Below are 24957 nucleotides of genomic sequence, written 5' to 3'. Positions count from 1 at the left end.
AGAGAAAAAAATCTTCCAATATATTTTTGGCATTTTACGTTTTTAATGGGATACATGATGGGGCAGAAACACCCCAACTCTTTTTAATTTAATTTTTTAGAACAACATTTTTAAATAATGATTATTTATTCATAAAATCTATATATATATATATTAGAACTTTTCTTAATTTACTCTTATATCAATATTTAATTTTATTTTATTATTATGAACATTGCGTCATTTTTTATTTTATAAAAAAAAATTAAATTTTTAATTGAATTTTAAATTTTTCAAATTTTTAAATTTTCAAACTTTGAAATCCTAAAACCTTTTCCAAACACTTCAAAAAAAAATATTACAAAAAATAAAATTTCAAACCCAAAACCCTTTTTAAAACACTTCAATTTTCAAAATTTTAAATTTTCAAAAATTTTAAAATTTTAAAATTTTGAAATTTTGAAATTTGTTGAAGATCTTATTTAGCATTCTATAATTAGTATAACATTTGTTCTCTTTTAAAAATAAAATAAAAAATATTTAAAAAAAAAATACAGGAAGGTTTCGCCGAACATGTATCATACTGATGGAATGTTTGTATGATTTTCTCAAATATTAAGATTGTGTTTCTAATGTAATTTGAGAAGTTATTTGAGGAATGGATACGATGCTCTTGATATTGATACTACCAATAAAAATTACTTAGAAACTCGTGCATTTTACAACTAATAACAATTGGTGAGGATATTTTTTTTTTTTGCCTTTTTAGTTTTCTCACAAAAAATTTAACTATATTTCGAATGTTCAGAAAAAAAACACCAAAAGAGTTTATTTTAAAATGAGAATACCAAAATTATAGATTAAACAAAATAAAAGATAAAAATTATATATTTTAAAATATGATCTTAATTTATATTGTATTTTTTACATTATCAATTAATTACAATTTTATCTCAAATAACTTTAGAAAAAACTTAAATATAATTACAATATTCGATACATAATAGAAAACAAAAGTTATATATTTTAAAATATTGGATACATAATAAAAATAAAATATATATAATAATAATAATAAAATACAGATATATATATATTTTAATTTTAATTGAATTTTGAATATTGATATTTTATATTTTTAATTAATTGAAGTATTTGATTTTTCTTCAATAAATACAAATAGTTTAACTTTTATAATTAATAAAATAATTATATTTAAAGGTTTTAATTTAAACATTCCAAGTACAAAATAAATTTTAAAATTGAATTAAATGATATTAAAAAAATAAATGGGCTCGAGCCCATATAGAGAGTAAAGGGTAGAAAGATAGAAGGAGCGAGGTAACCCAACGAGTGTCACTGGTTCGATTGCAAGAGATGAACAAGGGTTTGATGGGTGGCTATGGCTATGGCGTTGTCCTCATTCTGGTGCTGTTGCCTTTCAGCTTAGGTGCCTCAGCGGAGCAACTCAGTTCCAGAGAATGTGAGAATCTTGGTTTCACTGGACTCGCCTTGTGCTCTGACTGTAACACTCTCTCCGACTACGTCAAAGACAAAGGTCAATACGTTTTCGATCTCTCTCTCTCTCTCAATCAATCAATTATTGTTCATATTCGATTTTGCTTTGTTTTTTTTATATACTCCGATTTCACTGTTATTATGTCGCTCAGAGAAGCGCGATTAGAATCGCAGATAGGTTAGTTAGGGTTCTGTCACAGTTACCACAAGAATAGTACTAAGCTTGAAATTCGCTTGCAGAGTTGGTATCAGATTGTCTTAAGTGTTGCACGGAAGACTCCGATGATGCCACTACTAAGGTATGAATCGTGACGGTTTACACCTAAACTAATCTGGTTTCAAATTATATAAATATGCAGCTTACCATTACTTAATCAATTTTCTAAAGAAAACGTGTGTCTTTTGCGGTTAAGTGAAAATGAAGAAAAATTTAGGACCTGTTTGGTGTGAATGAAAAAGTTTTCTGTCTTCATTCTTATTTTTATGGTTTACAATGAAGGCACCTTTTATTTACTTTATTTTTCTGTCTCTAAATGTTTTTATGTGAAGTACTGAAATTGGCACAATGATTTTTAACCGAATGTTTGAACATAAGAAACAAAGAGATAATACTGAAACTTTTTGTAGTTATTAGTAGTAAGGGGGAAATGAAAACAAGAATTATATTTTTTCAAACAGACATGGCCTGACACTGTGTTTGGTTTATTTTGTGTTTTCATTTGTAATGGATAAGTTTTACAGATATTTACAAAATGGGTAGGATAGTGAAAACAACTTAACGTTGCGTTCGTCATTTCCTTCCCAACATCTAAGAAAACATGTAACAATGTGAAAATAAGGTGACGTTATGTGTGGGTTTGCAGTAACTCCAATTATTTGCAAAGAAACCCATGATGCTTCATGAGAGTGTCTTTGCAGTAACTCCAATTATTTTGTGATTTCAACATTCAGCATCGTCTTCCCCCCTCCCCAATACACAGCGAAAAGTTTAAAGGAAGACATTGTTATTAATTCTTTAAGCTTTTAGATTACATACTCTGGAGCTTTACTGGAGGTCTGCATGAGGAAACTTGTTTTCTACCCTGAAGTTGTTAGCTTTATTGAAGAGGAAAAAGATCAATTTCCGTCAGTAAAAGTTCAATATGATTTTAACTCTCCACCAAAGTTAATTATGCTTGATGATGAGGGTCAACAAAAGGAAACAATCAGGTGAGACTTCATTCATGATCTGCATATTAGTACCTTTCTAGTATCTTGTTAACAAAGTTCATCATTGGTTTTATTTTCTAATTAATAATAGGGCCTTGACTACATTGTTGATTTTTTTTAAATGCGTAGGGTTGTTATTCAAACGATAATACAACAACCAAGCTTTTTCCCACTAACAACTCAGCTGCATAGACTAAACAATGTTATAGTGTTGTATTGTGAATCTTGTCTCTGAAAAAACCATTGATTTATTAGTCATTCTTTAATGTTTTCCTCTGTAATATTTCTTTGGACCTCCAATGCCTCTGGCAATAGTCTTTCTATCAGAATCACGAAAGTACGTAACTTTGATTAACATTGTAGAATTTTTACTAATGTTTTAATTTAAGTTGACTAAAATTAGTCATTGCGTTTGCAACATTGTTTTACAAGGTCTAGGTTAGACAATTCTCATTATGCACTTGATGAGTAACACTAAGCTCGTGGAGGTGCGTGTATCATAGTTGTAAGGGAATTTATTTCTCCATTTAGATGAAAGAATCTAGTGAATTACTATTTGAATTGTCTAACAAAAGAAATAATTTAACTTTTGTTGATGGCTATGTGGATTCCAATGAAACTACAGCATAACCAAGAATAACCACTATGAATTTGAAATCTTTCTTGAATGTGATTCAAAATGAATTTGTGTACTCTCTTTAGGTTATTTTTTATTGTATTTTATTTTTGTCTGTTACAGGATTGATAATTGGAAACGTGAGCATATACTGCAGTTCCTGCGAGAGAAGGTGAAGCGTCTGGCATCTGATTGAGTGAGTCTTTAATCCATTCTTTGGCATGTTCTAGACTTATTCCCATTTACAGAAAAAAAAGTGGGAAGTATATACAGTGTGACTTGGAGAAGTGCCCTGTTTACAAGTGACCTGAATAACATAAAAATCATCATTATTTGGCCAGTTAAGGTAATTCTGGATTTTGTGACAACTGATTTCAATACGACGGTTTCCTTTTTCCAGATTTTATGGCAGCTATAAACTGCAGCCTTGTAATGTTTCATAGTGACAAGACACACGTTTCTGTTATAAGGCGGGAATAGGTACTATAATTCATTTTAAATATATCTATCTATATATATATATGTGTGTGTGTGTGTGTGTGAGCTTTCATGTAGCTTTTCTCTATTGTTTCTGTGAGCGTCAAATTCATGACTTTGGACCTTCATGTGTTGATCAATAATCTTCATGTATAAGTTTTTCAAATAAATTTTCTTAGTAAATTGTAGTAGACTTTATTGACTTCATTCAATCAGTATACATGATTGAGGTACATGTTGAAATCGTGGTGATCATATTTTCCTCTAGCAAGAACGCTAGAACATGGGAGGTTTTCTCACAATTGTACCATTTTTCATCTAGTTTAATGACAAATTTTCCAACTGGTTGAACTTCACTTGGGTTTATAATCTCCTCCCCGAAGAACAACACTTGGGTTTATAATCTCGAGTGAGTGTTTGATTTTGAATGAACATCTTCAATTCTTTTGATGCAACTTTAGAAATGATAATCTTGTTTTTTTAACTAAAATAATGGATTCACCTAAGTTGATCGATATCGTCTATCTATGTCGTGTGCATACGTAGTTTTAAGAATTTTGTCAATCCAATTTGTTGTTTCTGGATTGACTTTCATTATTATGTTCTAATAGTAGTTTGCATGGGACTCATTAATTATGTATGTTGCATAAGTAATGAAACAAGTTAAAATAGAAAGTGATGCATTTTATTTAAAAAATTTGTTATGAAAAAGACAAGTGTTGCATCAAAAGATACTTTTTAAGTGTTGCATTCTTGAACTGCCTTATGAAGTGTTATGTAATGTGTTAAGTGTAATATATATGTATACAATTACATTCATTCCATCCACTCTCATCTCTTGTGTATGTGTTATGAGTGGAGTTGTGACGATCTGAAACACATTTTGTCTTGAGGCGTGATGTACCTTCATAGGTTTTTTGAAAAAAGAAAGGTGATTAGAAGTATGTTGTTCACCCTACCTTTGTATTTTATGTAAAGGTTCTAGATACAATATGCTAAAAGAGTGTTATTAGGTGAATAAACCAATATTTTAGGATTTAATATTTGATTTCTTGAGTTATTTACCTTCAATGTATTGGTTGTGTGCTTGTAAAAACTCTATTTTTGGTGAGTTTGGTTGGTGTGGATGAGCATCTAAATGCCACTCCTGATAGAGTGAACCAATATAATTCAATTGTGTACATCTCTCCCTCTCTCCCTTTATCATTTTGTTCTTGAAATGATTTTGATCTAGGTTCTGTTATTGAAAGCAACCAAAAATCATATAATTGACTATTTTAATAAAGATATTATTCTAAGTTTTGCGAAAATTTGAGATACTTCAATTCACTCAGTGTTGAAATGAACCCCTTAAAGCTAACAAATAGGTCACATTAGTGTTTGTTATCATCAAAACTCATACAAAATTTATTAGAATTAGGCTATTAGGCTGTCTAGTTGGGCTATACGAGTTAGATCGGCTAAGACTTCAATAAACATTTTATGAAATAAGAAATGAGATAACGTTTTTGTGTTCATTTGTTCTCTAACTTCATACTTTATGAAACAAACGTTGAATCTTTGATTTTGTCAAATGGAAGACGCTAGACAAAATCTTTAATTATTTATCGTTGAATCATATGCAATTTTTCGAATGAATCATTTAATCATCTATGGTAATATTGCTTCAAATTATACATGCAACAATAAATTTTATCTATAATATTTAAAACTAGTAGATTACATTTTTTTAATGTTACGACTTTCTTATAACATCTAGTTTATTTAATAAAAATGTTCACGAACATCTTCAACCTTTGGTAGTTATATATATTTAGTCCAATTAATACCCATTCGTAACCCTTTCCAAAGTGATGTAAATAAAGATAAACATGTTAACATTTTTGCCCATTAATACTATTTCTATTTTATTTGAATATAAATATTATTAAATTTCTTAATTGGCTTCACTCGCACATTGTTTATATTATCATTTTATATAATTTTAAATGAATTTGTTAATTAAATATGTGTTCACATAAATGATTTTTCATGAAATATTATTTTGAAAGAAAAAAAATGTATGCAACATGTAAAAAAAAATCAATAAATTTTTAAGGACAAAACCAGTTCAACTGATCTCTTCGTGACCCCTGACGAAACCTCTAAATAGGGATATGTGGCTAAACCAAAAAATGCATGCAACGCGTCCAAAAGCTATGTTTAAAATCAAAACAACATCAATTTTTAAGGCCAAAATCACGTCAACTTACTAACTTTGTATCCCTAATAATGCTTCTAGATAGGAATATGTGCCTTAACCTAAATAATATTATAGTTATTATTTACAAATCTATAATTTAAAACCTACTATTTTTTTTTTCTTTCCCCTTTTCCTATAAAATTATTATTTTTTAAAATAATTAATTTTCAGAGTAATTGCCTTTTTTTTCAAATTTATAAATTCGACCTTTCTTCTTTAAAAAAAGAAAGAAAAAAAGACAGCTCACGTTGGTTGGAGAACCAAATTCCGACTAGTTTTGCAATAAATTCAGTCATTTCCACACGTTCATAATTTAGGTTTCCAATAACATTATGAACTAATATAGTAAATTATTAAAATCATTATATGTAATTATTTGCTACATGGTGATGATCGTAAAACATTTTGTTAATGAAAAAAGTTGATTGATTTGCTTTTATAATATTTTGATGCTTTCGTAATATCATCTAAGTTTTGACCTACCTTTTTAAATATTTTGATGCTTTCTAGAACCCCAACTCAATGCATCCTTGTTTACACGTTAAACACTCTTTCTCTCCTCATCAATGTTTCAAAGTTTTGACTTCATACTTATATTGTTAAATTAAATCAGTATTTTAAATTTACAAAAACCATTGTGTTATTTTCTAAACAACACCTACTAATTACATAACACTTGTTTTTCATATTAATTACATAGATTTGTTGACTTGTAATAAATAATTAAGGATGTTGTAGGAAAAATATGAAATAGTTGTAACAAAGAGAATATTTATTAGGAAAACGTCAAAAACAAATATGATATCTGATTGAATCCTAGGAAGACAAGGTTTTCCTTTTCACATTAGATAGTTGGGAACTGACACGTGGAGGCAATATCATGGTCACGTAATATTCAGTTACCTACTACGCATGCAACACATTATTATCAGAATCTTCATTCTTCATTCTTCCTTCTTCCTTCTCTGTCTCTGCTCTTCTTTACTCTCAACCAATTTTCCTTTTCCATTTTTCCCACAAGGCAAATTCCGCATCTTTCATTCTCTATCTTTTTCCTTTTAGTCTTCAAATGCTGAAATTTATTACTTGCTTGAATTGAAAATTGAATCTGCACCATGAACTACCTCACCACTTTCAATCAGACTCATTCCTCATCTACTTTCAATTGCCATGTTTCCTTTCATCTCCAATTTGTTTTACCATTTCCAAAATGTGATTTTAACAAGTCAACGGTTATAGCTTTTTTATGTCTTCCCAGACACAATTTTGAAGATGATTGTGAAGAACCAAAACACTCTTTGGGTTTATAACTTAATAGATTTCTCGCTTATTGCTTCATGGAATGATTTTTAACTTGTTCACATCCAGCACTGCGTGTCTTTGTTGATGGGGCAGCCTAAAGTGGATTCTAAAACCAGTTGGGGGTACCAGATTATGGTATTGTTTTTTCTGCATGATCTGAGACTACCTAATAATTTTTTCATGAGAAGACAACTTGTCTTGCACTAAGATTTGTTCACGTGTGTCTATGTAAGAACATGCTGGAAGTTGTTGACGATATCTGAAGTTGCATTTGTTTTCAATTGCCTTTTAAGGTAGAACTATTGGCTGCTAAGGATCTCGTTGTTGGTTCAAAATTAAAAGGCAAACCAGATCCTTATGCTATCATCACTTGTGGCAATGAAAATAGATTCAGGTTTGTTCATCTAGTTTTCCCCCTCCTTTATTTTGAATTTCTCTCTCCTGGAAATGGTGGAGCCAGAGCATAGATTTGTAATGTCTTGGGGGGTGCTTTAGAAAACAAATGCTTTTGAAGAGTTTTCTTTTTGGGGAGGGGATTTGATTAATCATATCAGGATTCTTAAGGTACCCTTAGTAATGTCTTTGGTCTTAAACAAAACATAAACTAATTAATCGAAGTTGTGGATGTAGATGACAGGTTTTTGCTTGACACATGTTTCAATCTTTACGTATTTGGTTTGAGCGTTTGGAACCTCGAATCCATGGGAAAAATTGAAGCTAATCAAAGTAGATTTAGCTTGGATGTGAATCATGAATTTACCTCTGACTTGGTTCAACACCAATCCAAAGATGCACTGAGTTATCACTAGAAAGACCTCTGTATTACGACTTTTCTTTTCTGTAACAAACTGCTATAGGCAAAGACACTTCCCAATTTTCATTTTTACTTTTAACTATTTTTCTATTTGTCTGTGCCATTGAGTTTAAGGTTTTGAGTTCTTTACTGTAATAAACCTTTAGTTTTCTTACTTTCTTTGGTAAGGAAATTTAGTTAGTTGCTACTTTATTTCTACTTTACATTTGCAAGTTTAGGATTAACCTTTTGGAGGGATAATATTTTGTGATGCTTTGGAATAACTGCAAATAGTCTTGCAAAAAGATGTTGTACTATCAGAAATGACAAAAAAAAAAAAATGTGCTCTGTCTTCTGTTAAGAGGTTCGACCCACTGAAAATATACTTTTTCCATACTTAGCATATATCTACCTAGACACAAGACTTTAGCTTAACTTTAGTTTAATATTGGACCTCAAGTTGTGTGCTGTTCGCAGTTCCATGATCCATGGTTCAAGACATCCATTGTGGGGTGAGGATTTCAATTTTTGTGTTCATGAACTTCCCGTCCAGGTACCTTATTATCATCTGTGTTTGTTTTATTTCGAGTAATTATACCAATGTTAGGTTCAGTTCTTATCTTAGCAGAGTGATGCTGATGTTTAAGTTATTCACACCATTAAGCCCCAAGATTTTTCTTCTATAACTGAACTTATTTCAAAGAACATGCTTACCATTCTCTCTCTCACTCACTCACTCTACCTGGATTTATATATTTCATGCAATAAAATGTGTTTTGGAAAGAAAAAGCTTGCAAGAACAATAAAAATAAATATACAGTTTAATTACTCATCTGATTTCTATTATTATAATTTTCTTTTCTCTTACTTAAAAAGGATTAGAAATAGTATGTGTAAGTTTAAGGATTAAAAGAAGAAGTCTTAAATATATAAGCTAAAAGAAAAAGTTTTTGCAACTCCAAGAACCAAATGCTTAAGGTAATTTTCTTAATTATCAAACCTAAATATATAGATGAAAATGCAAGTTTTGAAGCTAATTATAGTGATGAAGCATAATATTGAGAGCATATTCTTGGATTGACATTTACAAAGTATCAGCTTCTTTTCATTCCTTATATCAGTAAAAGCTTCTGAATTGACCGATTAAATCTGTTATCAGTAAAAGAAGTTCTTTCCCCTAGCAGATCAATGTAGCAATTTATGATTGGAATGTGGTGGCGAGAAGTATCCCTCTTGGTTCAGTGAGTGTTGCTGTTAAAAGTGAATGTAGAACTGTTGAAGCGTGGCATACTTTGGAAAGTCCATCAGGGCAGGTAGTACCGGCTATCAGAAGAAATTTGGTCTGGTTTCTAAGTTTTCTGATTTCGGACCCTCCTCTTAAATGGAGTGTCAGTGTCGGACACACGTATCAAACACTCCACTCATAAGATACATATTGGTGAAATGTACAATTCAAGAAATATTTATTGAATTTTTTACAATTCTAACATGAGTTTAACACAATTTAAAAAAAACTACATTAATTTTTTAAAAACTCAAAATAAATTTTTATTATGATTAGTGTGTGTGGTGTTTTTGTTTGTTAATAATATTTTATGTCTGCTAAATACCATCATTATGTCAGGTTTCTTTTCGAATAAAAACACAAGTATGTGGAAATGTTTCGAGGTGAGGGTTTTGGTTTTATATTTGTTTTTAAGAATGTGTGTTATGATCATATAGTGGTGTATTTCTCATAGTTAGTAGTTGATTGGAGTGATAGGATAAAAGGTTATGGAGGAGACAATCCTAAAAGAAGGATGCCACCCCTTGTTGTCCATCAAAACACTGGGCCTCTTCAAACTATATTTGGTCTTCATCCAAATGAGGTTACTCACAAAAGTTTAACTTGTTTGTTTCTTCATAGTGATTACCAATGTGGTGGTTTTTCTTCCGTTCAAATATGCACAAAATAAAAACTCTCCTTTTGTATGATCGTGTTGCAGATCTGACAAGTGAAGCATATTTTTCAGGTTGTTGATCATAAATATAGTTGTGCCCTTGAGACGTTATTCTTGTACCAAGGTCATATGTATGTCTCAGCAAGGCATATTTGTTTCTATTCCAAAGTATTTAAGGAAATGAAGGTCAGACTATGCTTCTGTTTTGTCAAACACTATGCCTTTGTTTGGTTGAGGAGAAAGGATTTGAGAGAGTAAAAGAGAAATAGGTGAAAAATTGGTAAAGAATAAATTTTTTAGTTGAAGTGAAATAGAGTACACAGACCAAAAATGAATGGAAATTATAAAGGTGTGTGTATTTGGTTTGAAGGAAAAAGAAAAAAGAGGAACTGGTTTGAAAGACAAATTTAGCCTGGGTTGTTTTGAATTTTTGCACTAGCAAAATTTTCAGTATAGTCCCACTCAAATTTCATCACATCTCTACACAACCAAATCCCCATTTTCTTCTCCATTCTTTACTTTTCTCTCTTTTCTAACCCATCTTTTACACAACCAAGCAAAGTCTATAGCTTGCATTGTTTCTTGTACGAGGTTGTTGATCTATCACTCATGTCAGATGTTTTAGTTTTGAGTGATTTAGATTTCATCTTAGGTTTCTGGTTTTGCAAAACAGTTATACTATTATTTATTGGATTCTGTTTTGGCTGGAACTTCATGTACTGAAACTGTATGACTCTAGAAAAAAAATAAGCACTTCATTAGAAAAAAAAAGCCCTTTCTTAGTTATGAGCATTGAAAATCTGATCTTTTTTATTAGTTATCATATAATTTCTTTTGGGGTATTTGTCAGGTGGTTATTCCATTTGAAGATATATACAAGGTACAATCTCTATTGCTTTTTCTTCCCCTCTGTCCTAAATATTTCAGTGAGATTAAATTTACGTGTGGTGCTACTATTTTCCTTTCTCTTAAGATTCAAAAGAGTGAACATGCAAAGATCAATCCTGCAATTACAATTATTCTTCGCCAGGGAGCTGGTGGACGTGGTGTCCCTCCTTTAAAAAGTCGTGATGATTGTAAGTAATTAGTTTTTCTTGGAGGAAATTTTAATTACACTTTATGATTCAATTTTCATGAAAAGATCCAATCAAATTAAACTTAAGGGAATGAAAGTGAGATTTGCAGCATGGGTGTTTTCTTTCATTCTTCACTGCCTTTCATGTTGATGATGACCTTTGTCAGATAATTTGATTAGATCTTTTATTCATTTCAGGTGCCACATATATGTTTGCATCATTTTTGTGCAGGAATCGTGTACTAAAAGATCTACAGAGTGCAGAAAAGAATTTCAACGAAATGTTGGAAGTTGAGAAGGTTACATTACAGCACTTGCTTAATCAATTTGGTTTTCATTTTCTGTATTGCAATATCAGTTGTAGAGATTTTGCATATGTCTTGATTATCACGAGACATTAGAGGAATTGCTTGTTTTTAATGTACACAGCAAAGCCTCTTGTTTATGATGAATCATAACGAATAACAGTTATCCCACTTTACATAATTACTTCCAGCACATAATATCACTTGAGATCCTGCTTTTGATCTGATTCTTTCTTTCCTTTTTATTTTTCTTATAAATTTCTACCATGAAATCTTTTGATGAATAGAGAAGACTTTCAAGCGTTTTGGTCTTTTTCATTAATCATCATACAGGAAAATGGATTGGCAGAGCTGTGTGCACATAGCAGTTGTGGCAGAGGAAGTAAGATACTGGATAAGGCTTTTGAAGAAAGCATGCCAAAAACTGGAAAACTTCAACCTATTATCCAAGGAGAGGCTTTAGTTGGTATAAACAATGTATGAATCGTTTTTCCCCTTTTTTTTATATGTTTGCTAGTTTAAGTATCAGCTTAATCATTAGAGATCCTTCTACAGGAAGTTATTCCTAGGGTAGCTGAGATGTTTTCTAAGTGGTTCATTGATGGTTCAAATTTTACTGCCAAAAATTATTCAGCAGGAAAGGACTCTGATTTTGTGGTAAGTTTTCTTCCATTACTATTGTCATTCTTTAAAGCAGTGTCGGAAGTCTTATAATCCTAAACAATTTTTCTAGTCAAAGACAAAATTCTTCAAATAACTATTGGGGTGTTCTTATGACTTTTCTTAGGTGTTTGAGAATGTGAAACAGATGTTACATCTGAATCCTGAAGGAGGAAAGATTAATTTTATTTTAAAATTTGAATAATCAACAATTACTATCTTATATTATAAGACTATTTAGAAAAAATTATACTCTTCAAGTAAGAGTGAAATAAAAGTTATACTCAACTGTTTTTTTTTTCTTTTTTTTTTTTATATTTGTGTTCCTGTAAGCTGATTCGAATCACTGCATTTCTATACGATTTTTAGTTTAATAGGGTGACATATGATATGTGCAGTCAAGAAAACTCCCAATTGGGTGAGTGAATGAATATGATTCATTGTAATTGAAGAAACTGCATTTCTTGTAAAAACAGGTGCTATGATTATTATTATTTTAAACCTTAAACTTGAAATAAATACATCTATCTCTCTTCATTAATTTCTATATAACCCTTATTGCAATGACTAATAGCTAGTTTTTGTTATAAAAAAATGAATATGTTATGTTATTTATCATCTTTTGTCTGGTGCAGGATTGATGATTGGAAACGTGAGCATATACTGCAGTTTTTGCGAGAGAAGGTGAAGCCTTTAGCAGCTCATTCAGAATAACTCCTTCTCTCCCATTATTCTCAAGACTAATATTTTATGTTATTTTCAATTTCAAATACACTTTATTAATAACTTTTTCAATAATCAAGCAATATTTAACAAATTTTAATTAATCTCATAAATATGTAAGACAATCAATTTCAATGCTTAATCACTTTTAGATGCCACTATTTTTACATCTTTCTTATCAATGTGCACACTTAATCATTAGTAATGTTGATAATGTGATTTGTACAACCATTATCTATAAGGTGGGAAGACACATGTATTGTTGCTTTGGTTGTATTTACTATCTTTTATAGTTCTGGGCTTGGAAAGCCCTCTCCACAAATTTTTGTTGTCTCGTAAGCCTCTTTTGTTCTTGTGCCCATGGAATATTCAACAATTTTGCCAAAGTAGAGTTTGATCAAATCCCTTGTGTTATTTAATGGTTTCAAATTTTTAAGGTACTATGACTAAAGTTTTTGAACGATTCTATAACATATGAAAATTAAACATCAAGAACCCATTACATTGTTAATTATGGCAAAAAAAATTGTTAAAGTATTTGTTAGTGAAAAATCCAACAACCCATATTTTGATTAGGTGTTATTAAAGAAGAAAACATAAAACATGATCGTACTTCGTTTGTAAGACAATGTTTTCCTTCATTAAAGATCTTGTAAGATGTAAGTGTTTCATTTGAAAAAAATGATATAACACATTGTAGTCTTTCGTCTGATAAGCATTGTTGTGCTCAGTTGATACACACATAGTTTTAAGCTAACATTATACTTCATGAAAAAGACTTTATGCTTATAATATGGTGTAGAGAATGTTTGTTTACTTCGTCGACAAAGAAGATCTATAAAAGCATGTCACATCAATGATCTCTTGAAAAATGAGCTAAAGTTGTTATGCTTCAACAATCTCCTAACACAAGCTTTATCAATTTTAGAAAAGACTATTTCTCCTGTGCTCAGGGATTTTACACAATTTTGAGTAAAGGATGATAATTTCTACCAACCATCTTAATGCATGCATAGAGTGCATTTAATGCATCATCTACATTCAAGTTGCTTAGACACAAGGAGACTATCATATAAGCTTAAGTTACTCAATGACCAAAAATGTTTTCTTCTAGACCTATATAAAGTCATCCTTCAAGAAGAAAAACAAGCATCTTAGCTATAATTTGCAAAGTGTCAAAACGTTGCTAAATGTATTTTTTTATGTACTAAAGACTTTGTAAGAACATTGTTATGTTTATTATCAAACTAAAAGAATGCATAAATCTTGTATACGTCAAAAGATGTTATCTTCTCTAGAGAGATTTTTTTATCTTTTATATCACAATTTAGACAAACCTTATAACACCTTATATTTACTAATAATTTTGATGATAGTATTTTTAACCGCAAAAACTTACATAGACTGACAATTTAGCATACAATTCTTGGGAGTGTCTTGTTGGCTAGGGGTACTATCCACAAAAAAAAATTGAATGAGAAGAAAGAGATAAAAAAATAAAATTATCTAATACTTTAACATTGAGAGTAGAAAAAGTGCTTAGACAAGGTAACCATCCAATTTATTTTTTAAATATTTAATATTTTAAGAATTTTAAAGAGAAAAAAAAAAACCCTTATTTTACGTCTCTTAAAATGGAGATGTTAGCAGTGGCAGGATTGTGAAATCTTTCTTAAGATTTTTTAAATAATGGTCACTTTCAATAGGCAATGCTCACTTTCAAATGCATACACCAACCCAACTTGACTTCAACAAAAGTGAAGATCAATTTCAGTCTCATTTTTTTATTTTACTTTCGAAAAGGACTTTGTTCCAATTTCTATACTTTTTCAACAAGAGAACAACATAAAAAGTGTACATAAAACATTATTAATTTCCTGAAAATGGCCATCAATCAAGCACAAATGGTCCAACTTTCGGCACACACACAACAGTTAGTAGGACACTTCTATGTAACATAATTCAAACTCTAATCATAATCGCACTTTTTTCATCAAAAATCCAACTTTATGTTAACTCCAAGAAGTATCAAATTTAATAAATCTCACTTTCATCAAAGTTTATGTTGAAAGTATGATTCCTTCTAAAAAAAATACAATTTTTTAACTTATTGATACTTAATAAACTACCAAAAAAAATATTAAATATAAATTAATTTTAGAAAAAAAAATTAATTGTTATATTGACAAAATTAAATAGTATTTTAGAGACTAAAAAAATATTAATATCTAAATTAGTTTCTATTATTATAATAGTTTTTAAATGAATATCTAATTAGATATCAAACTTTTATATATTTATTTTAAAATCTAAATAATTATAGTATTTAAAATTTGAGTAACTAATCAAATACCAATTTAAAAACTATTTATCAATAATAAAAAATAATTTAGATATCAATAATTTTTTAATTTTTAAAATAATATATAATTTTATTAATATAACAACTAATTATTTTTTATCTTTAAAATTAATTTTTATTTAATGATTTTCTTGTCTATATACCATTTTATTTCTGGTACAGTCTATTTTAAATATAATAAAGTTTCACCTTCAATTAACATTTTAAAATTTCTCTCTAGTAGATTCCATGGTTAAATTAATAAAATTTAATAGTACTTGGTACTGTCATTTGATAGTGTCTTATTCCCTGGTTCGGTCTTTAAATTCAATTAATTTGGTCGTTTCAACAGCTAATTATTTTGTTTTTGTATGCATACTAAACTAAACAGCATTATTAAATGCAGATTAAATAACAGAAATGAAATAAGAAAAAAGATGTCTCAATTAGCACAGTGAAACACTGACATTGGCACTTTCATCAAATCAAGAAACGACTTTCATTAAGCTAATCAGTACATGGAATCATTATACAACTAGAAATTTTGAAATATACACTTAATAATCAGCACAAGAAATTAAGAACATATTTGGCTAATTGGAAGCTTAGCCCCATCACCCATTTAAAATCTTAAAGGTGTGGAACAGCTTCATGACTAGAGAGTTTTTTTTAATGCTTTAACTATATTAGCTATTATGATTCCATCTAGAAGTATGATGACAAATTTTCATGCCACTACACTGGTTTAGCAACTTAGCATAGCAACCTTTAGGCTGCAATAAAGGTGAGAAACTTGGTCAATGAAATTGCGAGACATCCTTCTCCAATTTTGGTGAAGTAGCAGTTTTGATGGGAGCCCAGATATCTGCACCATTGCTCTCAGCAACTCCAATTGTAAATGACACAGGAACAAGGCATAACCCTCCACTCCTCAGGCTGCATGCATCCATACCCTGAAATTGCAAAAATTCAATCATAAGAATGGTAGAGACAAGGTTCTTGTTGGTATAATAAATGTTTCATAAATTTGATGCTGAATGCCCCCACAAGAAAATGTTTGACCTCATCCATTTGCTACTCCATGGTGAGAGTGTTCATGTTATGCTTACCTGCATTTTGGCTGCTGCTGAAGTTTCAAGGTATGGAGCACTGAGCAGCTGTCAAAAAAGGAAGAAAAGGATTGCATAAGATCAAGGTCCAAGTAGTATGCTTGCGATATATGAAACCAATTACTAGAATATCAACAGTGATAAATTCAGAATGTAGCAAGAATGGCCAAACCTTAACTTGTTTATGAAGGAATCCTATGTACTCCATTGCGTCCTCTAGAACAGAAGATGTATCTGTCTGCAGTGAGAAGTAGAGAGACTCTTTAAGACTCACAGAAACTAAAGAACAATTCATTCAATCCAAAAAAAAAACAGGTAACCTATCATATAACTCAAATAATCAGTTCATAATTATATTTCAATCAAGAATGAGCATGACGAGCATCAAATTTATAAGTTGTTATTGTGTCAGGAACTTTAGTTGTTGTATACCTTTCCATATGGTGAAACAAGCTGCTGAAGAGCAACTATTCTTTCCCCAATCTTCTCCTTCCTCTCCTATTCACAGAAACATTGGAATGTTACATGAAAAATCAAAGCAATAAAGTGGAAAGTATACCTTCAATGAAGAAGAGAATCACATATCCAAATTGAGTATCAAGAAGAGTTCCATGCAACGGGTTGATTGAACACTAGCATCTTTTAAGAAAATGAATCGTGAAGGACATTTACAGCACACAATTTAGATTCCTTTTTCTTGTGTCTGATGATTTTGAGTAGTATAGCTGAAAAGGCTTAGCATTGAACTATGCATTGATCTCAACCTGAACTTAGTTTATAATTAATTACATTGAACAAATTGAAAATAATCATAAGACAGACAGTCCTATTCAAGGTTTGAAATTATGCAGTGCATGATAAGAAACACAAACATAATATGTGGTCATTCATTGATTAGATACTACGAACAAGAGAGTTTATATAGAGAAGATCATAAGAGGCACCATTGCATGGTTATAGATGAAAATTTTCAATTAGTAAAGCTTAGGTATCTTTAAAAATGTATGAGTAGATGCTGAAAAAAAAAATAGAAGTGTTCTTCGACAACAACCAACAATAGAAGGAGAAAAAAAAGAAACCTTTGTGCTGATAGATAAATCAGCCTTTTGCCTTTTAGATGCAATAGAAGTATAACTGCTTTGGTCAACAGAGCAGGGACTTCGTTTATGCTCCATCATCTTTCTAACATCTATCCCCTCTTCTCTCTGGTGGCATCAACAATGAAACATCTTGCATAAGAATGATGATCAAATTGAAAAGAGGAATACAGATTATAAAAGAAACTATCAAATCATCGACACTTCCTCTCACTATAGTATCATAGTTGTCAGACACACAACCATAGTTCATATTCAATACACACAGTAATTACTACCATAAATTTTTCAGTTACTTTTATGCTTGAAACATGTTCAACAGAACTTTGGGGAAGCCAAAAGCCACAAATTGTGGAAGTACTGAATGCAAATTGGAGTCAATGTGGTTGGCCCCACTGGCTCCACAGTTACAGTCTACAACTTTGATTTTTCTTGCCCTCTAGTTCAGTATGATTGTTATCCATTTACAGATCAAAAAAGTTGGGGAAATCTATTGAGTGAGCAAACACACTGTCATCATCACCCTCTCTGAAGTGCAATTTCAACTGCAACAGAAGGTTTTCACTGCAATCAGATCACAACCGCAACTCCTGCTGCACAAGTTGCCTTTTTTCACAATGTCAAACATCACAACAAAATTTTGTGAAAATAGCCATTTAAAACCTTGTCAAAGTTTATGAAAATAACACAATTATGTTTATGAAAAATAAAATCATGATTGGAAACAAGGACCAAAGTCAAATTAAAGCCTTTCATTTGATGAACGCTTATCAAAATTAAAACACTTCAATGAAGAGGAAATATTTTCCTTCCATATGGTAGTGTTTGCTTTTGCTCTAGGGTCCTTCCTTGTGTACAACATGTAACACAAAAACACATAAATAGAGAGAGAATGTTACTTTAAAAAATAAAAAATAAAAATTGTCCAGTGAAGTGTCTAGTTTTAATTAGAGACGCAAGAAATGAGAAGAAGTTGTTTCAATCCATAAATATGCATCCCCAAACTTTGCTTGCAAAAAATAACACTGCTAGTTACAATACAAGATTGATTTTTGACATTAATAATACATCATGAACTCATGCACTGTTTCAGTCAGAATAACACTGACACCGTAGAACAGGACCATTTATTAAATATATGAGATAAGTTCAGAATACAAACTGGTAACAGCTACACCACAACCGAAAATCAAAACGTGGCCCCATAGGCATAGCCTTGATGCTACACTACAAGGAAAAGAATTGCCAGCAGAAAATGAACCATCCATGCATATTCAAACCACATAAGCCACAACACAAACCTTCCAAGGCTCATCACTGTCACAGACATTGATCACCATATTCAATGGTTTCGTTCTGATCACACTTAATTAATGCTTCAAATATCTTAACCCCAGAATAGTATAGTCAACATTGTGAGCTTACATACCATGCCAAAATTATTAATTTTCTTTTGCTTTTGGTAATTTAATTATAATTAATAACTAATTTCTATCTTTGTGATGTGTCCAGAACCTCAAATGTGGGGGGCCCACCATTTGATTTTAGACCAAAAAAATTGTACGCACACAAACATACACGGATTCACACATACATACATACATACACCTTGCATGAACGAATCTAACTTGCGTACAAAATCTTCCCAACCACCTTTGTTTAATGTTAAAGGATATCTTAATTGACAACATGCATAAGGACACAGGAGTGATTAATTAATTTACGGAAAAAGACAATGATTAATCCAGAGAGAGAGAATCACAGGGTTGGTTTTGGACATGGGGTTTACAACATCAACAATACAAATAAAGTATAGGCTCAACTACTCATTTATTACATATGTACTTACAATAAGAACAATTCTGATCATAATTCTCTTGGAATTGGAGTGCAGGGATTGATGAGGATTAGAGAGTTTAAATAAAACACAACAATTTTGAGCACAAATTCTCAAAGTTTTCCACGAAAAAGTCTATTCACTAATAACCTCCGTGAAAAGTGAGAACACAAGAAGGCACTTGAAAGACGAAAAAGACAAATGGTACTAAATTTAGGATAAGAACTTACTGAAAACATAGAATCAGCATTGCAGAAGGAGCTGGCTATCATCTATGACCCTTTTGAAGGTAAAAGCAGAAATGGTTGAAACCAAAAACCCTCTCCTTAGGCAAGTGAAAATGGTTAGGTGGGGTACTTCCAAAAGTTGCAAAGCTTGAGACTTTAAGCAGTGCCTGTGATTAGAATTTCATTACAATACTATGGTAAGAAAATTGAAAAACTTGGAAAAAGTAGCATGCAGAGTGACGAGCAGAGACATGAAGCGACGTACTGGTCCTAGAAAGAAAAGGTAGTGGAATCTGATGAGTGGAGGAAGAGAAAGTGAAGCTGAGAGAAAAAAACAGAGATGTTTGTTTGTGGCTTGTGGAGAAAGAAGAAGAAAAGAGGAGGAGGAAGGAGGAGCAGGTTAATGTCAAAATGTGGTTTTATAAAGCTAAAATTAATATAATACAATAATTCCTTACGTAAGATTTTTAAATGTATATTCTCATAAATATACTTGACAGCTAATATCCAACCAAGACAACGTTTGGGTTTTTCAATTTTCTTTTTTCTCTAATCTTTCCACTGCTTAATAGATATCACAAATATTTTTCTTTTATTTTAACAACACAAGACCCACACTAATTATTTTTTCAAACCTTATTTTCATGTTGAACGTATGTATTGGATGTGAATATTAGTAGGACACGTATCGGTAATAAAATGTTCAATTCAAAATATATTTGTTAGATTTTTGATAATTTTAATACGATTCTAACATAATTTTTAAAGATAAAAATATATTAATTTTCTAAAATTTAAATTTATTGTATAAATTTTTATTATAATTATAAAAATAAAGAACAAATCTTTTTGAATTAGCTATAAAAAAATTTGTTTGTTCTAAACTGAAACATACTTATCCACATAGATCTTTATTATCAATTTAATAATTATATAATATATAGATATAATTCATCGTATCTTATATTCTAAAAATTATATGTATCTCGTATTCATATCTACATCGTATTAATGTCCGTATAAGTGTGATATCACAAATATTTTAATTGATTACACTATTTTTCTTTTATTTTAACAACACAAGAACCACACTAATTATTTTTCAAACCAACGTCTCTTGTTTATTTTTCTATTATGTTTAATAATTTTGAAAATTGAAAGAATAAATAAAATAATCAATAATGAGAAAAACATATTGTCTAATAAAACTTTTATTTGGGAACTAAGTCCAATTTGTCTACATCAGGAATCCCTACCTTTCACGAGAAGACAAATATTTGTGACATAACCACGAGTGTTCGTTTATAATAACATTAAACTAAAAGCCCTTTGTTAATTAATACTGTTATCTTTTTGACAAAGTTAATACACTTTTTCACTAATTTTATTAAAACTGTTTAACTCAAAAACTAATTAATACATAAAATATTATAAGAAATTGCAGACACTAATTATAATTTGAGCCTTGGAGGAAATACCTTTCTGTAAATAAGAAACTTGTAAAAAAGAGCAAACATTTTTTATAATATTTATATTTAGTAAAAATACGATTACAAAATGTAAAACAAAATTTCCGAAAAATATGTTATTATGAAAAGTTGAGTTTTGGTTAAAAAGAAAAAGTGATTTATGTTTTGAAAAAAAAAGGATTTATGTCTCAAAAGCGCACACTACCTACCAATGTCGTGTAAAAGAAACACACACTGTACTTAAACAAAATCTCTGTCCTCTTCAACAATCCTCTTTCTCACTCAATTTAAGATACTAATTTTATTTTATTATTTTCAACCTATCATATTTTTTTAATTATTTTAATCAATAATTATAATTTTTAACTTTTTCCTATATTTTTACTTAATATAACCTATTTTAAAATATATTCCAAACCATTAATTAGTCCGATTTTAAATCTTAAAATTCAATTATCATAACTTTTGGAGTAAACTTTTGTACAGGTACTTATTTATTTTTAACTTTTTTTACAAAACTCAAAACCATTGATTAAAAAGTTAGATTTAAGAGAAAATAATAAGTATTGTTTGTATATCTTTATAGTTGCAGAATAATTCTATGATAAGTAATTTATTCTTTTAAAAACCCTAATATTTACATTGACATTAGTAAATGTTTGAATTTTAAAATTTAAAATTTTCCACATATTTAAAACATAAAATAAATGTGCCCAAAGTGGGAGTGAATATGAAAGAAAGTTTTTAGGAATAGATTTGAATTGAGTGAATGTAGATTTTCTTAACTATACGAATTTTGAGATATCATATTATCATAATAATGTTATTTGGGTGATGTCATAAAAAATGTAAAATATAAAGTTGTAGGCAACATTTAATTTAAATGTGTATATATTTGATTTAAATATAGAAAAGTCAACTCGTAACCAAAATGTGTGTTGTGAGTAAATAAGAATTGATGGGTGAGTGTTGATATGTATATGTGTGTTGTTGGGGAGACCCTTCATAGAAGGTACTCTTGTTCCTTACGGATAGGACTATGATCAACCCTTTCACATGTAAAATCCACCTCTAACTCAATCTAAGGAAAACCCTAAATCCACACACCTCTTTTCTTCATACCTCAACCAACCCACTAGACTACCCATTTCAAAATACAAACAAAAATGTGAAAATTGGTCCACGTAGGTTATATAGGTTACTACTTCTTAATATATATGTATATTATGTCACTAATGAAAGCAAATCCATATCCAATAATCTTCAAAATTTTAAAGTAATTAAGCCAACTTGCATTGCATTGACAAAACCATATCTTATTAATTATAATAATTAGCATTGAAATTTTATAGTAAAAACATTAATAATATTATGATACTGTAAATTCAGGAATCGAATCAATAATAATTTTTTTTTTCTCTTTTAAATCCATCTAGACATATTTTAAGAATAAAATTATAACAGATCATCGACTTTTAAAATTAACATTATTTCAATGCAATGTGAATATAATTTTATATTATTTAGAAGTCAAGACAATTTATATATTTTTTGTTCCGACCTCAAATCGTTAGACAGTATCGCTATAGTCAATCACCGCATTTGAGGTATTGTCCGTTTTGGAGGTCAATGCTTCGTCACGGTTTTGTCCTTAAAAAACGTCTCGAAAAGTGAAGGAAGGAGGGAGTATATAAACTGCCATTGGCCTCGATTCCTGAACGATGTGAGACTTATTGACATACGGAAGCATTTTTTTATTTCTTCAACTCACCAAAATATTTTTTAAAAACAAAATTATTATAAAACACGTACTTTCAAAATCAATAATATGTCAAAATAATATTTGGTTGATTTTGTGTTAGAATAAAGAAGTAATAAGTAAGAGGATGTAAGAGGAAATTAAAAAACGCAGTTTGTTTTGGCGGGAAACCGATGGAGTGTGATGTGAGAGCAGTTTTTCAGCATCGGGTACGTTCTTTCCGACACCCGGTCCCACCAGTTTTTTTTTTTTCTCTCTAGAACAGACCTAATCCGTGACCCCACCACCCCCACGCGCGCCACGCTCTCCGTGGCCTGCAAGCGCGCCCCTGGTCCACGTGTCTCCCTCTGAGCGATTCGCGTGCAAGGTGTTCTTGAAGGTCGCGAGATGTTTTCTGGGACGGTGGGGTCCACCCAACGCCTCTTGTTTCTACGACCGTGCGCCCCAGAAGTCCACCATCAAACCATTTTCGTCTCCCTTTGCGGACCCTCCCTTCAAGTGGGACCCACGCGCTTTCTCTTTCTTTTCTCTTTTTAAAACAATCTCATATCAAAATTATTGTTACTCGTAACTGGGTTTAGTTTAACCAAATCAATTTTTAAATAATTCATCTTCGTAAATAAAAATTAATTCTATTTTTTAAAACGAAAAATATGAACTAATTATTATTTTTAGAAATTTATTATAAATGAATAAAATAACATTATTGTTTACTCTACTTTTCAATGTTTTAAACCTTTGTTTCAATTTGGTTTCTTTATTTTACTCTTTGGTTTGTGTGATATGAACCGCAGGAGTCAAATTGTTCAACAATTCCAAAACGCGCTTCTTATTAATTATTGCTGTCAGAAGTTGAAAAAATATTAGTAACCACGTTTTTATATTTTATTAAAAGAATTAGAAACTTTATTTTTTAAATTAAAATCTTTTATTTTTTTCAATTCAAAATTTAAAGTTTATCTTTTAATAAAAAATAATTATTTACGTAATACTATTTTTTTTAATGTTATTATATATCATTTCTCACATTTTTTTCTTTCCCTTACTTATACAATTTATTATATGTTATAACAAAATTACTCTATCACAAGTCACTCTAAATAGATAAGAAAAGTAACATGGAGACTTCATATTAAATAAAAGTTTCAAATCGAAAGATAATTAAGTGTTAAAAATTATTATTTTTTAATTGTAAATGTTCCCCTATAATTATTTTCGTTCGATTTATAGAAATTAACTTAGTCAAATTAAAGGTGTTTAACTTTTTGGTATTTTATGAAGGGGTATCTCCATCAAATACAGGGCCTAATATTCTATTTATTGTGTGATTATCAAGTGAAATTATATTTTGTACAAAATAACAAAGTTATAGTTGTAACTCTACAAATAATTTTATATTATTCTTTTAATAACTATCATTGAAGTTATTGTGGAGATTTTAAAAAAAAAAGTTTGATTGAGATTAATACCAAAAACATGCAAGTGTAATACCTCATGTTATATTTCAAACAAAATACAAATTTTACTTCAATATTTGTCTTTATTATGTAAGTTGTGAAGGTAAATTCAAATATCAATTTATATAACAATATTATACTATTTTCATCTCAAATTATAAGTTTAATAAGTTAAAGACCTGAATCTTATAATATTTTTTATTAAAGTATGTTGATATTCTATAAAATTTGAGACTTAGATCTAAAATAAAACTCTGATCATGAGACTAAAATGATATACTTTTATCTTAAAAATATCAATCATTCAATAAAATATTAATTAAAATATAAAAAACTTACAATTTTTTTTAATTAGAGTAAATAAAATCTTAAAAATATGTTATACATATATAAAATAAATTAAAATTACATATAATAATTTTTTGTAATATTGAAATTCCATGTAATTTGTAATAGAGATATTACTAAAAGTATCATACCCAGGCTTTTTGTTAGCAAAACTCATTTACATTTTATTTTATGTTTTTGGTTTTTAATTGAAAATAGAGTTTCATCTTAACATTACGTATACCTTTATTTTTCAAATTGTTAAAGCAAAAATCCAAATTTCAATGAATAATATGAAAATGGAGTTTTATTTTATTAAATAAGCTAAATACAATATAATACTTCTGCTACTATATATTCTTATAACCTACTATGCTGAATGAAAAATGACATTAAAATAACATCTCAAATGTTTGTTGTTAGGGAGAAACAGATAGTCTTTGAAAAGAGTTTATGAAATTTAGATTGGATAATACTATAAAAAATTTAATAAAT

The 24957-nt window shown here is 29.7% G+C and overlaps 3 protein-coding genes across 7 annotated transcripts; 2 read left to right on the top strand and 1 right to left on the bottom strand.

Annotated features, from left to right (window-relative positions):
* Window positions 1-1276: 1276 nt before the first annotated feature.
* LOC137808795 (uncharacterized) lies at window positions 1277-3982 on the top strand. Of its 2 annotated transcripts, XM_068610082.1 has the most exons (5): window positions 1289-1537; window positions 1738-1796; window positions 2525-2706; window positions 3446-3518; window positions 3723-3982. In XM_068610082.1, exons 1-4 carry the CDS (start codon window positions 1357-1359, stop codon window positions 3516-3518), a joined length of 495 nt encoding a protein of 164 aa, XP_068466183.1. In that variant the 5' UTR covers window positions 1289-1356; the 3' UTR covers window positions 3723-3982. The 2 variants fall into 2 exon arrangements, with proteins under 2 accessions (XP_068466182.1, XP_068466183.1); XM_068610081.1 differs by having other exon boundaries at window positions 1277-1537; window positions 3446-3982.
* Window positions 3983-7295: 3313 nt separating this feature from the next.
* On the top strand, window positions 7296-13006 carry LOC137808793 (BAG-associated GRAM protein 1-like). The gene is made up of 13 exons (XM_068610076.1): window positions 7296-7478; window positions 7637-7737; window positions 8614-8689; window positions 9321-9449; window positions 9761-9804; window positions 9899-10004; window positions 10149-10262; window positions 10927-10956; window positions 11050-11152; window positions 11350-11450; window positions 11790-11933; window positions 12012-12113; window positions 12752-13006. The coding sequence occupies exons 1-13, from the start codon at window positions 7428-7430 to the stop codon at window positions 12755-12757; spliced, it is 1107 nt and encodes a 368-aa protein (XP_068466177.1). The 5' UTR covers window positions 7296-7427; the 3' UTR covers window positions 12758-13006.
* Window positions 13007-15655: 2649 nt separating this feature from the next.
* LOC137808794 (transcription factor bHLH153) lies at window positions 15656-19906 on the bottom strand. Of its 4 annotated transcripts, none has more exons than XM_068610077.1 (7): window positions 19716-19906; window positions 19454-19617; window positions 17369-17494; window positions 16722-16787; window positions 16462-16527; window positions 16290-16337; window positions 15656-16133 (listed from the first exon to the last, which is right to left on the bottom strand). In XM_068610077.1, exons 2-7 carry the CDS (start codon window positions 19493-19495, stop codon window positions 15978-15980), a joined length of 504 nt encoding a protein of 167 aa, XP_068466178.1. In that variant the 5' UTR covers window positions 19496-19617; window positions 19716-19906; the 3' UTR covers window positions 15656-15977. The 4 variants fall into 4 exon arrangements, with proteins under 4 accessions (XP_068466178.1, XP_068466180.1, XP_068466179.1 ...); XM_068610079.1 differs by having other exon boundaries at window positions 16468-16527; window positions 19716-19863; XM_068610078.1 differs by having other exon boundaries at window positions 19702-19843.
* Between the last annotated feature and the right edge of the window lie 5051 nt (window positions 19907-24957).

The sequence above is a fragment of the Phaseolus vulgaris genome, chromosome 3 (genome assembly GCF_000499845.2).
Source record: "Phaseolus vulgaris cultivar G19833 chromosome 3, P. vulgaris v2.0, whole genome shotgun sequence".
In the NCBI taxonomy this organism is placed as follows: Eukaryota; Viridiplantae; Streptophyta; class Magnoliopsida; order Fabales; family Fabaceae; genus Phaseolus; species Phaseolus vulgaris.
The sequence above is the reverse complement of the archived record's forward strand: the minus strand, read 5'-3'. Positions and strand labels throughout refer to the sequence as shown.

Bases quoted from the DNA above. Each gene is read 5' to 3' on its own strand.
- LOC137808793 (XM_068610076.1), top strand. From the start codon at position 7,428: ATGGGGCAGCCTAAAGTGGATTCTAAAACCAGTTGGGGGTACCAGATT. The intron at 7,479-7,636 runs GTATTGTTTTTT...TTGCCTTTTAAG, and splicing joins GTTGGGGGTACCAGATTATG to GTAGAACTATTGGCTGCTAA. The intron at 8,690-9,320 runs GTACCTTATTAT...TTCCCCTAGCAG, and splicing joins TTCATGAACTTCCCGTCCAG to ATCAATGTAGCAATTTATGA.
- LOC137808794 (XM_068610077.1), bottom strand. From the start codon at position 19,495: ATGATAGCCAGCTCCTTCTGCAATGCTGATTCTATGTTTTCA. The intron at 16,788-17,368 runs GTTTCTTTTTTT...TTCTGTGAATAG, and splicing joins ATTTATCTATCAGCACAAAG to GAGAGGAAGGAGAAGATTGG. The intron at 16,338-16,461 runs GTTTGGCCATTC...CTTTTTTGACAG, and splicing joins TCCTTCATAAACAAGTTAAG to CTGCTCAGTGCTCCATACCT.
- LOC137808795 (XM_068610081.1), top strand. From the start codon at position 1,357: ATGAACAAGGGTTTGATGGGTGGCTATGGCTATGGCGTTGTCCTCATT. The intron at 1,538-1,737 runs GTCAATACGTTT...ATTCGCTTGCAG, and splicing joins CGACTACGTCAAAGACAAAG to AGTTGGTATCAGATTGTCTT. The intron at 1,797-2,524 runs GTATGAATCGTG...TTAAGCTTTTAG, and splicing joins CCGATGATGCCACTACTAAG to ATTACATACTCTGGAGCTTT.